The sequence below is a fragment of the Benincasa hispida genome, chromosome 5 (assembly GCF_009727055.1).
Source record: "Benincasa hispida cultivar B227 chromosome 5, ASM972705v1, whole genome shotgun sequence".
Classification (NCBI taxonomy): domain Eukaryota; kingdom Viridiplantae; phylum Streptophyta; class Magnoliopsida; order Cucurbitales; family Cucurbitaceae; genus Benincasa; species Benincasa hispida.
The window spans coordinates 5,785,821-5,798,481 of NC_052353.1; the positions used below are offsets into that span (position 1 = coordinate 5,785,821).

Sequence of the window (12,661 nt, forward strand, 5' to 3'; positions counted from 1 at the left end):
TTGACAATGATTATGCAATAAGGCTTTGAAATATTATTCTCCTAATCATCATCCAGTGATTACCAAGAAAATGCTAGAAAATATGCTAATGATAATATAAACTAACAGTCTTCTTCTTTTCAAAAGGAAAAAGAAAATTTTCAAGTATAACTTCAGTAACAGAGCTAGTTGATCTCATGTTTACAAATGAAAGGAACAGCCTGAGTTATACCATCAAAATTTATTAGGAGAGTGCAGATTTTAAGGTTTTGGTGAAGTTTTCAAGTGCCTTCAATCCTTCTTCAGGAGACTGGGCTTCACCCAACAGCTTCACCATAGCACTACCAACTATGATACCATCAGCACCCCAGCTAGCCACCTATGGACAAACACCACGACATATTATCCAACAAAAATGCACGACGAATAAACCGTTTTGGTGTATGATAACATTCTTTTACCTGTTTCACGTGCTCGGGTTTTGATATACCAAAACCTACTGCTACTGGTTTTTCTGTTACCTGTCAAACAAAGTAGAGCGTGAGACTTGTGTTACTGCTTGGTTTCAAACACTAACAGCTTTCAAAGTGCACAACTAAGTTCACTAATTACAATTTTGTAGCTATTACAAGTACGTCATTGTTAGTAATTAAGAGGAGACACCTCTTTAATTTCCTCGAGGAGAGTCTGAACTTTATCATTCACTGATGTACGGGCGCCGGTAACTCCAACAGAACTCACCTATAATTGAATGAAAACAAGTTTCATAATGCAAGTCGGACAAAAACGGATAATATATAAAGTAACATAGAGAATAATTGTATTTTACTAACTTCACCAAAATCCTTGCTCTTTCAACGCAGTCTATCATTCTGTTAGCGCATGGAAACAAAGCGATAAAAAAAATATATGCTCCCACAAAACAGAAGACGATCTCTTTTCTCCCAACACAATTCTGTTGTTATTCTCTAACTTACCTCCATAAAAAAGAAGGCTCTTCATCTTCAAAATGTCCTCCCAAGGGCCTTTATAGAATTTGACGGAAGACGGAACAGTCAACAACTCCCCATTTGTAACATTATATTTTGCAACAACCACTTTCTTCCACAAAGATATTTCAAAGGTGACACTCCAAAGCCATTTTTATAGGTGAAAATGGGTTTTAAAACAAAAATTACCCCGTACTGAAATCCTTTGAAAGAAGAGACTGTTTTCAGTTCAGTCCACCAACCGTGCCTCCTTCCTTAATGTGGGTAACCAGTAGATACCAATTATAAGCTTTACATTAATTATTTGGCACAAGAAGAGGAGAAATATGGTAAGTTATAGAGAGGTTAGAGGAGAGAGGCTTGATTGAAAATTAATCTCCCTACCGTAGAAAAAATCAGCCTTTTCTGCTTCTATAGCTTTAGGTTTTTTTCTATGGCAAGAGTCAAAGAACAAAACTCCATAGACTACTGTTAAAACTTAAAAGGAAGACCCAAGTAGGATGTGTGCAATTTCTCAATGCTGCAACCCATTACAAAGGTAGAGCTTTGAACTTCCAGATCATTATTGATTACAGTTTACCCTTGAGGTTCCCAAAAACTGAAGAATTTAAAATATTGAAGCTACATTCAGGAGTGGAGCAGGACGACACTATCTGATTGGAGGCGATTTACATTGAGGCTGCTTAACAATTAAAACATTTACTTTAACTTTCGTCTTTGTTGGTCGTCTTTTGTAGCAAAGTTCATTTATGTCTGATCTCGCCTGTTTTCTAAGTTAGAAGTTTGGTTTCTCATCAAAAAGTAATAAATGAATTTTTCCACTGATCCAAAATCAAGATCTTTAATAAGAGTCTACTGAGATAATTAACTATTGGGGTAAAAAGAAAAAGGGGCAATAGGTCCTCTGGTCTAATTCCTCCAAAACCCTTAATCTTCCCTTTTGGTTTTCCATGGATGATTGTTGGATTTCCTTTATATCTTTTGTAGTATCAGCGATTTATCTTCTCTCAATGAAAGGTTAAAATTCAGTAATCAAGTTTGAAAGAACCGTTTTAAGTCTTTCAGCTAGAACTTTGGTAATGATCTTATATGGATACGTTGAGAGCGAGGAATCAAAACTTGCTTACCTTAAATGTATATCACTATGTAGAAATTCTCATTAATAATTACATAAAATACCATGGTGAAAAGAATTTTGGAACACTCTAGATATACAATCGTGATACAGACTAGCAAGACAATTTCAAGAAAAAATTTTGATGACACTGCGAACATATTTTTCCCCCCTTATATTAATTATCATGGAATTAAAAGAAGCCTCAAAATGAGATAGTCAGAACTATTTGCATATAAAGAGATAAAAACAGAAAAATATCTTACAAGATATACAAATCCCTCTGATGCTTCAACGATGGCTTTCATCCTATCTTTGGGCGTGGTTGGTGTAGTTAAGAGTACCTTTAGCAGTGTAAAAAATGCCTAAGAACAAACAAATATCTGGAAACAATACACTCTGCCCATTCTTCTGGTTTCGTGGACAAAGCATTACGACATAAATGGAAATTGTATAACAACTAATGATGTATAATTAAGTCAATATAAGAAGAACAGCTCAACGAAGTGCTACTTATTTCCTCAATAATTTAACTCTAGAGATGATGAAAAGAATGCATGGCAGTACAGTTCAACAATAAAAGAAGTTCCAGCATTCAAGGCAACTTTTTCTGCCTTAACAATCGTAATAATATTAATTAAAAAAATACACTAGATCTGCAGGTTCAACCAATTAATTACAGTTAATAATATACTAATCTTCAGCGCTGCAAATTATGCCCCTAATTTATGTGTGGAATCAATGGAGCAGTTATCAAGACCCTCATACCGTTCCATTTGCTAGGCTCATGCAGAGGCCATTTATCACTATGTTCAATATCTTTAAGTTAAAATCATAAATAAATATTAAAACCTAGAAACTAGTAATCGACAGATTATACAGCCATATGAGAGAAGGAATTCACCAGCTCAATATTGTGCTTTACAGCTTCTTTTCTCAAAATTTCAGTCTCCTCAAGAGGAACATCTGGAACAACAAGCCCTGCGAGAATGTGAAATGTAACTACAAACATATTCATGAACCTAAAGTTAAGAACGGTGTCTTTCCATGGAACATTGTTAAGCTAGAAAAATTACATTAAGGTTATCATATAGAACATGTAAAAATGTAATGAAACTCATGAAATTCTCTAGATACCATAAGATACAGTATCCCTATTTTAAAGTCAAGTTCAAATACTGCCACTGATTTAACGTTGGGAGTAATAGCATAAGTAAAGGTGTATCACATAATCATTTCAATCTTAACATTATTCACTTTTGAATAGTCATCAACTCTTCGCGAAGTTGATGATTTTAAGTTAAATAATTGCATAACAGTGAAACGGACTGCATAATATTTCTCTATGTCTCTGTCCTTTCTATTAACATACAGAGACAAGGAGTTATTTCTTGTTTTCAAATACAACTCAGCTAAACGTCGCAAAATTCGTGATTCGAGAAACAAGCATAGTAGAACCTCACACCAAGTGCACAAAGAAAGTAAATTTGAAACAAAGACTTTGGAATATTATGTTCTTTAACCAATGACATAATGGGTCCAAAACCATAATTATTTTTTAATACCTTCTTCAACTTTGTACCATTCACTGGGATAAAAATCTGACAATTTAATGATGTTCTTAGTAAATACAACAGGGATTTCTATGCAAATTAGAGCAAAGGCCAACACTAACATTTGGAACCTGACAATTGGCCTAGCCTAGTCATGTTATCTTAAAAGTGGGGGAAAAAAGAAAGTTGATAAAAAAAGTTTAACATAATTCATTACAAAAGATCGGGTGAATTCATTACTTACCTCGTACACCAGCATCTTTTATTATCATCATGAAGTTCCCAATCCCACGCTTAAGAATTGGATTATAGTATGAGAAAAGGGCAATTGGGCAAGACAGTTCAGGAATGACCTAAGCAGCCGGAAACAAAACAAAAATATGTCGACTTTCAATTCCATTAATGAGAAACTAAAGGGCAGTGAAGCATATACAGACAGGACCAAAAGTGGAAGAGGAAAAGATATTGATATCATCTACAACATGTTGCATGGTACAATGATATTACCTCCTTCAGCATAGAAATGATTGCACTAAAGTTTGTACCCGTAGCCAAGGACCGAGTAGCTGCAGCCTACCAAAAAACATTCACAAGATAACTGAATAAGGAACAATACATTAAAAATGGAGAAATGAAGAGCGAACGAGAGAGCGAGATGCAACCTGTATAACAGGACCATCTGCCAAGGGATCCGAATATGGAACACCAAGTTCAATTATATCTGATCCATGAGTGGAAAGAACCTTCAGTGCTTCAGCCGTGGTGGAAAGATCAGGATCACCAGCAGTGATGTAGGGGATAAATGCAACCTGTAAAACAAGTATGTCTTTAAGACAACATTGACCAATAAAAAAAATTTAGTATCGCGTTAGGGATGTCTCTCCTATCATAGAACTAATCGGATGGCCTCATTTTCCCAAGCTTTTGCCACTCCGCTGCAACAGTCCATGGCAAAAGCAAAGGAAAGTTGCTAACAATTAGATTTGTAGCTTTTGGAGCTGCAGAAATGGCCATATAAACAACCCTCTCAGAATCTGAATTCATTTACTCCTCCTCTCCTTGACGTTAACCATGCTTATGCCCATTCATAATACCCACGGTGGTGGAGCTATTGCCGTTATGGCTTCTGCTTCTCCGGTGAACTCCTCAATGGAATCATGTTCCACAATTATTGTCGCCTTGGAATCTCCTATTCTCATCTTTCTCTTCTTTCACAAGGCTATATTGTTAGCAACAGTGATGAGGTTTTCTTTCGTTAGCAACTTTGCTGTGCTTTCACCATGGAATATTGCGGTAGAATACAGAAAAATGAAGATCAAGGTAGACATAGCCATCAAGTTAGAGCTACAATAGAAGAAATGTCCTTTAACGTGATACTATATAAAGGTTAATTTCCATTAGTTTTTGGGGCGGGTCACTAATAGTCTAGGAGGCTGAGAATGGGTCATCCATACAAAAATCACATTCAACAACAAAACAAGGACAAACATAAACGAAGAACCCAGAAACGAAATGTCAAAAATAAAGTTGGAGATAGTAAATGGTAAGAAATTTCACCTTGCCTTGTTCCTTCAATTTGCTGAATGTTTCGGACAGTCCTACAGCTGGGGAGGCTGTAAGGGCAGCCATTGGAACAAACCGCTTGGTTTGGAAGACTGAAATCTTACAAGGATGAGTGGGAAAGATAAGGGTAGTGGGTATCTTGTTGAATCGAAGTAACCTCGAAGAATTGAAAGAAATGTCCATTTGGAGGTAAATGACGGTCGGGAATTCACTGAGTTTCAAATTCGAAGCAAAACAAAAGAGGGTTTGATGGAATTTTGGATTGACAAATGGGTTTTATGTCCGATTAAAGTTGAATTTAGTTCAAAATTTTCAAATTCACATATGGAAAGAAAATGAAATCTTACCTTATATTGAACCTGAGAAGTTCAGTTTCGATTTTCAACGGCTGCAGTTATCAAAACGGGAAGGGATCTCTAACTGGCCGCCTTGGTTTTGTCTGGAAATTAACTTTATAGCGACTCGTAGCCACTATTCTGCTGCTGATTTGTCTCCAGGGTTTACGAGAACCTGAGGAGAAAATTTGGCGGCGGAATACTTTTTGATATAGTGAATTTTGTTGGTTTGACTCTTTTTTTTTTTTTTTTTTCTTTGGAAAGGGATTGTAATTAAAGTGTAGTGTAAGAAAATTGAACCTCTAATCTCGAGATCGAGATCAAGTATAAGTACTTTGTCAATTGAGGTACGCTCGTGTTGATTTTGATTTTTTTTTTCTTTTATGAATTATTGTCATAGTATTAAAATTTCATAACATGATATTTTTTACATTTTCTTGAATTCGACATCGACATGAATGGTTGAAAAGCACTCAAAAATATTTTTTAAAACTTAAAATTTTAGTCAATTTTTGCTCAATTATTGAATGTTTTTATGCTTTTCTTTAATGTGTTAGAATCCTTTCACTTGCAAATAGAAAATTCCTAACAACACACTCCCAAGAACAGAGCATAACTCTAGATGATTTTATTTATAAACTCCAAGGAAAAATACACAAGATAGTATAAAGATGAACAATTAGAAACGATAGTAAAGATAATAAGCAAACTAGCACTTTCTAGAGGGTTGGAAATCCTCTCCCACAAGCCAAGCTTGATCACTTAAAATAGCTTGCTCCCTCCTACCCACAAAACCTCTCTTAAATCCTCCATCACTCACGACCCTCACCTCCGCACATCACTTCCTCATGGTCCCCACCTCACATTTCCTTTCTTACCTCTCCTCTTATACATATGCACAATGGAAAACCTTACAACACCGCAGTTTTTCAGACACCTTGTCCTCAAAGTGGAATGAAGGAAATTGTTGTTTGAGCCAATCTACTATTTTCCAAGTTGCTTCACTTTCATGATGCTTCTATCATTTAACCAACCATTCCTCTTTCAACATTTCATTATTCCAACGAATGCCTACCAGTTTTTAGGAATCAATTGCAGATCGAATTCATCAGACAGATCTGAAGGAGAAGATTGAACTTGGATTGAAGTTCCCACAAGCCTTTTAAGTTGTGATCGTGTATTATTGCTTCTTCAGTTAATTCCAACTTATAAGCAAATTCTTCCACCTTTTCCAGTATTTTAAATGGCCCATAATATTTTGGTGCTAATTTCTCACAATGTTTTCTAGCTAAAGTGCATTATCGATATGGTCTTAGCTTAAGGAAAACCATCTCCCCGACATTCAACTGCACATCCCTTCATTTCTGATCAGCAAATTTCTTCATCCATCCTTAGGCTACTAACAGATGTTCTTTCCATGCTACTAGGGCTCTATCTCTTTCAATTAACTGTTATTCTAAAGTATCATTTGTGGTGTTTTACCAATACACTGCCCATGGAATCCACTTGACCATGCTTTTAGGTTGTTCGGTGCAAAAACACTGAAGATAGATTTCCATACACATATTAACCTGTTTTGTTTGTCCATCGGTTTGGGGGTGAAAAGTCATGCTTCTTTTTAGAGTTATATCGTGGGTATTACAAAGCTCAACCCAAAAATTACTCACAAAGATTTTATCCCTATCTAACACAATCGATCATGGAAATCCGTGCAACCATACCACCTCTGGTATGAATTTCTCAATTATAACTTTGGCCGTATATGAATGACTTAAAGGAATAAAGTGGGCATACTTACTCAGTCAATCCACCACAACTATTAGTGAATTCTATCATTTTCGATTTTGGTAACCTCTCAACAAAGCCCATTAATATATCCTCTCATACTCGATTCGATATAGGCAATTGTTGAAGTAACCTCGTTGACATCACATATTCTATTTTATTCCGCTGGAAAATGATACATTTAGCTACATTTCTCTTAACATCTTCTTTCATTCCCTTCCAATAGAGCTCACCCGACATCCTTTTATAGGTCTAAAAAAAACTCGAATGCCCTCCCAAAATAGAGTCATGAAAAGTGTGGAGCAAAGCTGAAATAAATGAAGAAGTCTTTGATAACACTAATCTTCCCTTATACAACAAATTTCCTTGTTCCAATGAAAACTTCGCCACACTCAACAAATCTTCTTCAAGTTTTTGTTTCAATTTTTGTAACTCCTCATCTTTTAAAACCTCTTGCTGCATTTTCTGCACATCAATCAAAGTTGGTGCCAACAAGACCATCAATTCACTGTTTGTAGACATTCTTGATGATGCGTCCATTGCCTTTTTATTTGCCCTCGATTGGTAAAGAATTTCAAAATCATAGTCGAGCAGCCTTGTTAACCATCGTCTGGAATTGGGGTTGTACTTCCCTGTGCTCTAGCAAGAACTTCAAGGCTTTTTTTTTTATCGGATATAGAAGTAAAGTTGTGCCCCAACAAATATGGCCTCCACTTTTGTATCGCCAACACCACAACCATTAACTCTCTTTCATATATCGACTTCCCTTAAGCCCTTGCTAATAAATTTTGGCTAAAATAAGCTATTGCTCTATCTTTTTGCATCAACACTACCCCCAATCCGAAGTTGGAAGCATATGTTTCAATAATAAGTGGCAATTCAAAGTTAGACAAAGATAAAATAGGGAGTCTACCATTGTGTTTTTCAGTGAATTGAAGGCTGTCATTGCTTGTTCACTCCATTTGAAAGTATTTTTGTGCAACAACTGAGTTAAAGTGGCTGCTACAGAACCATAGTCCTTCACAAATAGACGGTAGTACCCAGTGAGACTCAAAATCCTTTTAATTCAAACAAGATTTTAGGAACTGGCCACTGAACCATCGTTTGGATTTTGTCTCTATCAACCTCAAATCCATGTGCAGAAACCCAATGCCTCAAATAGTGTATTCTATGGTGTGCAAACACTTACTTCTTTTTATTCCCAAACAACTAATTATCTCTTAGCACATTTAGTACCATCCCCAAATGCTTTTGGTGTGTCTCTTCATCCGAACTGTATATAAGGATATCATTAAAGAAGACAAGCACACATCTTTTAAAAAATGGTTTGAAAATATGATCCATCAATGATTGAAAAGTCTCAGCGCATTAGTCAATTCGATGGCATTACTTAAAATTCGTAATGTCCTTCATAGCTCCAAAAGGTAGTTTTTTCATTTTTTGGTTCATACATCGTGATTTGGTGGTATCCGAACTTTAAATCCAACTTAGAGAACATAACGGAGCCATGTAACTCATCAATCAATCCCTCAATAACCATACTGGGGAATTTATCAACCACTGTATTCTGGTTTAGCTTTCTATAGTCAACAAGAAAGTGCCACACTTCGTCTTTTTTTTTTAACTAACAACACCAAACTTGGGAATAGGCTGTGACTGGGGCACATTATTTAAACACTTATCAACTCATTAACAAGCTTCTCAACTTCATTCTTCTGAGCATGACTATATCAATAGTCCCACATTAAAAGGCGTCACCCCATTCATTGTAGTAATCCTATGGTTAACAACCCTCTTGGGAGGTAATTTCGAAGGTGTCTCAAACACACCCCTATTCTTCTAACTATTGGTGTTGATGTCCTAAAGTCTCGTGTCCTGTAGTTTGTGAACAGTTTGTACGAACCCTTGTGATGTATAATATATGATATTTACTTCACTTTTTTTATTTTGTTCATTTGGATGTTTTATTTGCTTTATCACAAACCAAGAAACTAATAGTTGTCTTTATGTAACTTAAGCATGTATGTGGTGACATATAAGTGGATCATGTCTTAAGTGATAACCAAAATGGTCTATAGTATATGGATATAAGACGGAAACCTTATCCCGGTAACGTTACGGATGCGGTCCGCTTCGTGGAATAGTTACAAGTGTTGTGACTTGTCATAAATGGTCTAATCCTAATCATTCGTGTAGGGGACATGCGAGCGGGGGCGTCCTATACAAAGAGTTTGTATAAGACTTGACCACAAAGTGTTTATGTCTCGTTATATAACACCGTTCATGACAGAGACTTCACTTCACTAGGATGACCATAGGTAACATGATCTCAATCCTGAGTGAGTTGAGAACTCCTACCATTGAGGGCGGTCATTTGATTTGTATAGGTGTGAGTGGCCAGGCTGCCGACTCAAACCTACCACTTTGGGGATTCGTTTGATTTGGGAGCTGAAAACTCAGCTACACAAGATGAAATTCACTTCTTCCCCAAAGCAGGGGTAAGTAGATAGATAACTTCCTTAAGGGATGATGTTAGGGCTTGAACGATGTGGCGCCACACATCTTCTAATGGCCCAAGAGGTGTTCACACATAGTTGGACTATGTTGTATTGTTCATTAGAGGGATCAGTGGTACTTAAGGAGTGAGATGTAACTACAGAGGCAAAATGGTAAATTGACCCAGCTGTACTTACGAGCATCTGTGAAGGGTTATCGTACTCATGATTGGTTATATTCGATGGACACATAAATATATCTCTGGTAAGAAAAGTTCAACTATCGGTCTTTAGTGGAATGTCTGGCAATTAACAGATGGTGGATCCTGTGATTAAAGAGTTTAATCAACTATTCACGTACCGTTGGAGCTTCAAACCATAGGTTCATAAGGTCCCCTTGATAGCTTGGATACAAGTTAAGAATAAGTTTTTGGGTCAGTTTGAAATGTTCAAATTGACAAGAGGGAGTTTGATTATATATGATATAATTGAGTTGGTTAATTATATGTAATATGATTAACTAAATGTATGAGATACATCACTTTGGAGGAAAATTGGATATAAATATGATTTATATAAAGTAGAGGAGAAAATACTATAGTTGATATATGATATCAAACTATAGGTTATGAACATAATATGATTATATTTATTATTTTATTAAATGGACGGTTATGAGATAATTGGCCGACATTTTCTCCGAATCCGTGCGTTAGCGGGAAGTTCAATTCGGTTCTAGTAACTAAAGAATAAAATGAAAGTGGTTTTCATTTTGCAAGAGACACGCATAATCATTCATGGTGTGTTAGCCTAGAGCCTATATGATAGCGTCCGCTTACTAAACGATTGCACACCCGCGCTTTCCTAAACGATCACCCGCGATTTCCTAAACGATCGCTTACCTTTTCATAGACGATCACTTAGCTTTTACTACACGATCGTGTACCCCATACTAAACGATCAAGCACCCAACTATACGATGGTCTTTTCATTCTCCCACTTGCTAGATCGTAGTACACAATAACCTTTCCTCCCTCCCTCTACCAATTCCATCAAAGTCCACCCTTTGGATTCTCACTCCGAGAATACTGAGGGCTCTGAATGGTGGTGTCGTCCCTGTTGCCTGTTATTCGTGCGAAGCTGTTGGTGTAGACGATCGGGGTGTTGTTGGACACTTACTTGTAGAGGTGTTCAAAAAACCCGATGACCCAAAAAAATCGATGTACCCGACCTAACCTGCGCGGTTTGGGTTGGGTTATCAACTCATTTGGGTTGGGTCGGGTTCAAATAAATAAAAATTTTATGAGTTGGGTTGGTTCAAGGGTTCACCTAATATAACCCAAACCAACCCGAATTTATTCTCACCTTTAAAATATGTTTTTTTTTTATTACTTATAACACAATTATTTATACATATATTGATTTTAATTTTATTTAATTTCAATATTTTTTTAATAATTTATTTTTTAACAACTCTTAAAAGTAGTTTATTTGTACTTTAGAAAGAAAATTTTCACTATTTAAATTGAAATTGAGTTGTTAATCTTAATTCAATATATGAAAATAATTAATAAGTTTTTTACAAATTTACGTTGTGCTTCTTTTTAGAACAAAATTTTAAACAAATGACCCGATTAACCCGAACCAACCCAACCCAAATATTTCATGGTTGGGTTGGATTGTGTTCATTTTTAATAAAGGTTATTTGGGTTGAAGAAATTTATGACCCGAACAATTGAGTTGGGTCTAAAAAATATTTCAACTCAACCTAATCCAACCTATGAACACCCCTACTTACTTGTTAGACTAATGAGAGCGAGAGGCGTGCGTTCACGTGAAGAAAAGTCTTCAACTAGTATATTCTCTCAGTCTTTTGTTTTTATCTTTTAAAGCATGCTAGTAATTCAGCGTTATCAATGCATATCTGTATGTTCGAATGTATATGTGAAAGTTTTTTCATAATGAATTGGAAAGATTCGCTTCCGCTCATAGGTACTCTTGTACAAGAGTTTCTTCACTAACAGCTCTTGATTTTCCATGGGTACTGTCAACTCCACCCTAACTTGAGGAATTTTTACCATATGCCCTGCATCTTCTAGCATCAGATGCTAAAATTCAATTAAAAAAAAAAAAAAAACCTCACATCTTCTTCTTCCTAAGTATGGGTTAAGGCTTTCAACGAAACCTTTGTTGTCGTTAAAGAGGGATCACCCTTCAGGGATACATTGGATTGTCCGAACGTGAAATTCATGGTTAAACTCGGTCAATGCACTTCTATATAGCCCATATTACACATTCATGTTGGATTTTATGCCCTAAAACTTGTAGATAGTAAATGTAACTTTTGATTGTTCATTAGTAAATTATTATTGATGTTTTTCAACAAAGCATTATTGTTTATATTATGTTAATCATGCCTAAATAACTCTAATCCAATAAACTAACATCCTGGGTTGTTGTATGAGTCTTGAGCTGTATGTGGAGACATACGAGGATCACTGTTCAAGATACAACCTAAAAGGTCTATAGTATAGGGATAAGGTTGGGTACCTTATCCTTTAACACTATAGATACGACCTACTTTGTATTTGATACAAACACAATGATTCAACGATTTTGTGTAGGAGACATGTGAGTGGGGGTATCCCATGCAATAAATTTGCATGAGACCGGACCGCGAAATAGTAACACTTAGCTGTAACATTGTTGACTAGTTAGGTTTCTATTTCACTAAGATGACCTAGGCAACTCAGTCTCAATCCTGAATGAGTTATGAACTCCTGTTCACGAGGGATTGTCCTTTGATTTGTATGGGTGATGGCTGGCTCGCCGACTCAATAGGCCTACC

General features: G+C 36.1%; 1 protein-coding gene across 3 annotated transcripts; it reads right to left on the reverse strand.

The window, feature by feature from the left end:
• Window positions 1-5,710, reverse strand: LOC120078112 (tryptophan synthase alpha chain-like). Of its 3 annotated transcripts, none has more exons than XM_039032332.1 (10): window positions 5,546-5,710; window positions 5,193-5,290; window positions 4,298-4,444; window positions 4,143-4,208; window positions 3,880-3,988; window positions 2,987-3,063; window positions 2,349-2,426; window positions 643-720; window positions 441-500; window positions 1-358 (listed from the first exon to the last, which is right to left on the reverse strand). In XM_039032332.1, the coding sequence occupies exons 2-10, from the start codon at window positions 5,262-5,264 to the stop codon at window positions 224-226; spliced, it is 822 nt and encodes a 273-aa protein (XP_038888260.1). In that variant the 5' UTR covers window positions 5,265-5,290; window positions 5,546-5,710; the 3' UTR covers window positions 1-223. The 3 variants fall into 3 exon arrangements, with proteins under 3 accessions (XP_038888260.1, XP_038888259.1, XP_038888258.1); XM_039032331.1 differs by having other exon boundaries at window positions 5,193-5,297; XM_039032330.1 differs by having other exon boundaries at window positions 5,193-5,409.
• Between the last annotated feature and the right edge of the window lie 6,951 nt (window positions 5,711-12,661).

What these genes read in the sequence shown, in the direction of transcription:
- LOC120078112 (XM_039032330.1), bottom strand. Translation starts at nt 5,381, where the DNA reads ATGGACATTTCTTTCAATTCTTCGAGGTTACTTCGATTCAACAAGATA. An exon ending in AATTGAAGGAACAAGGCAAG is followed by an intron (nt 4,445 to 5,192) that starts GTGAAATTTCTT and finishes CTTGTTTTACAG; the next exon opens with GTTGCATTTATCCCCTACAT. An exon ending in CAGAGGGATTTGTATATCTT is followed by an intron (nt 721 to 2,348) that starts GTAAGATATTTT and finishes ATTCAATTATAG; the next exon opens with GTGAGTTCTGTTGGAGTTAC.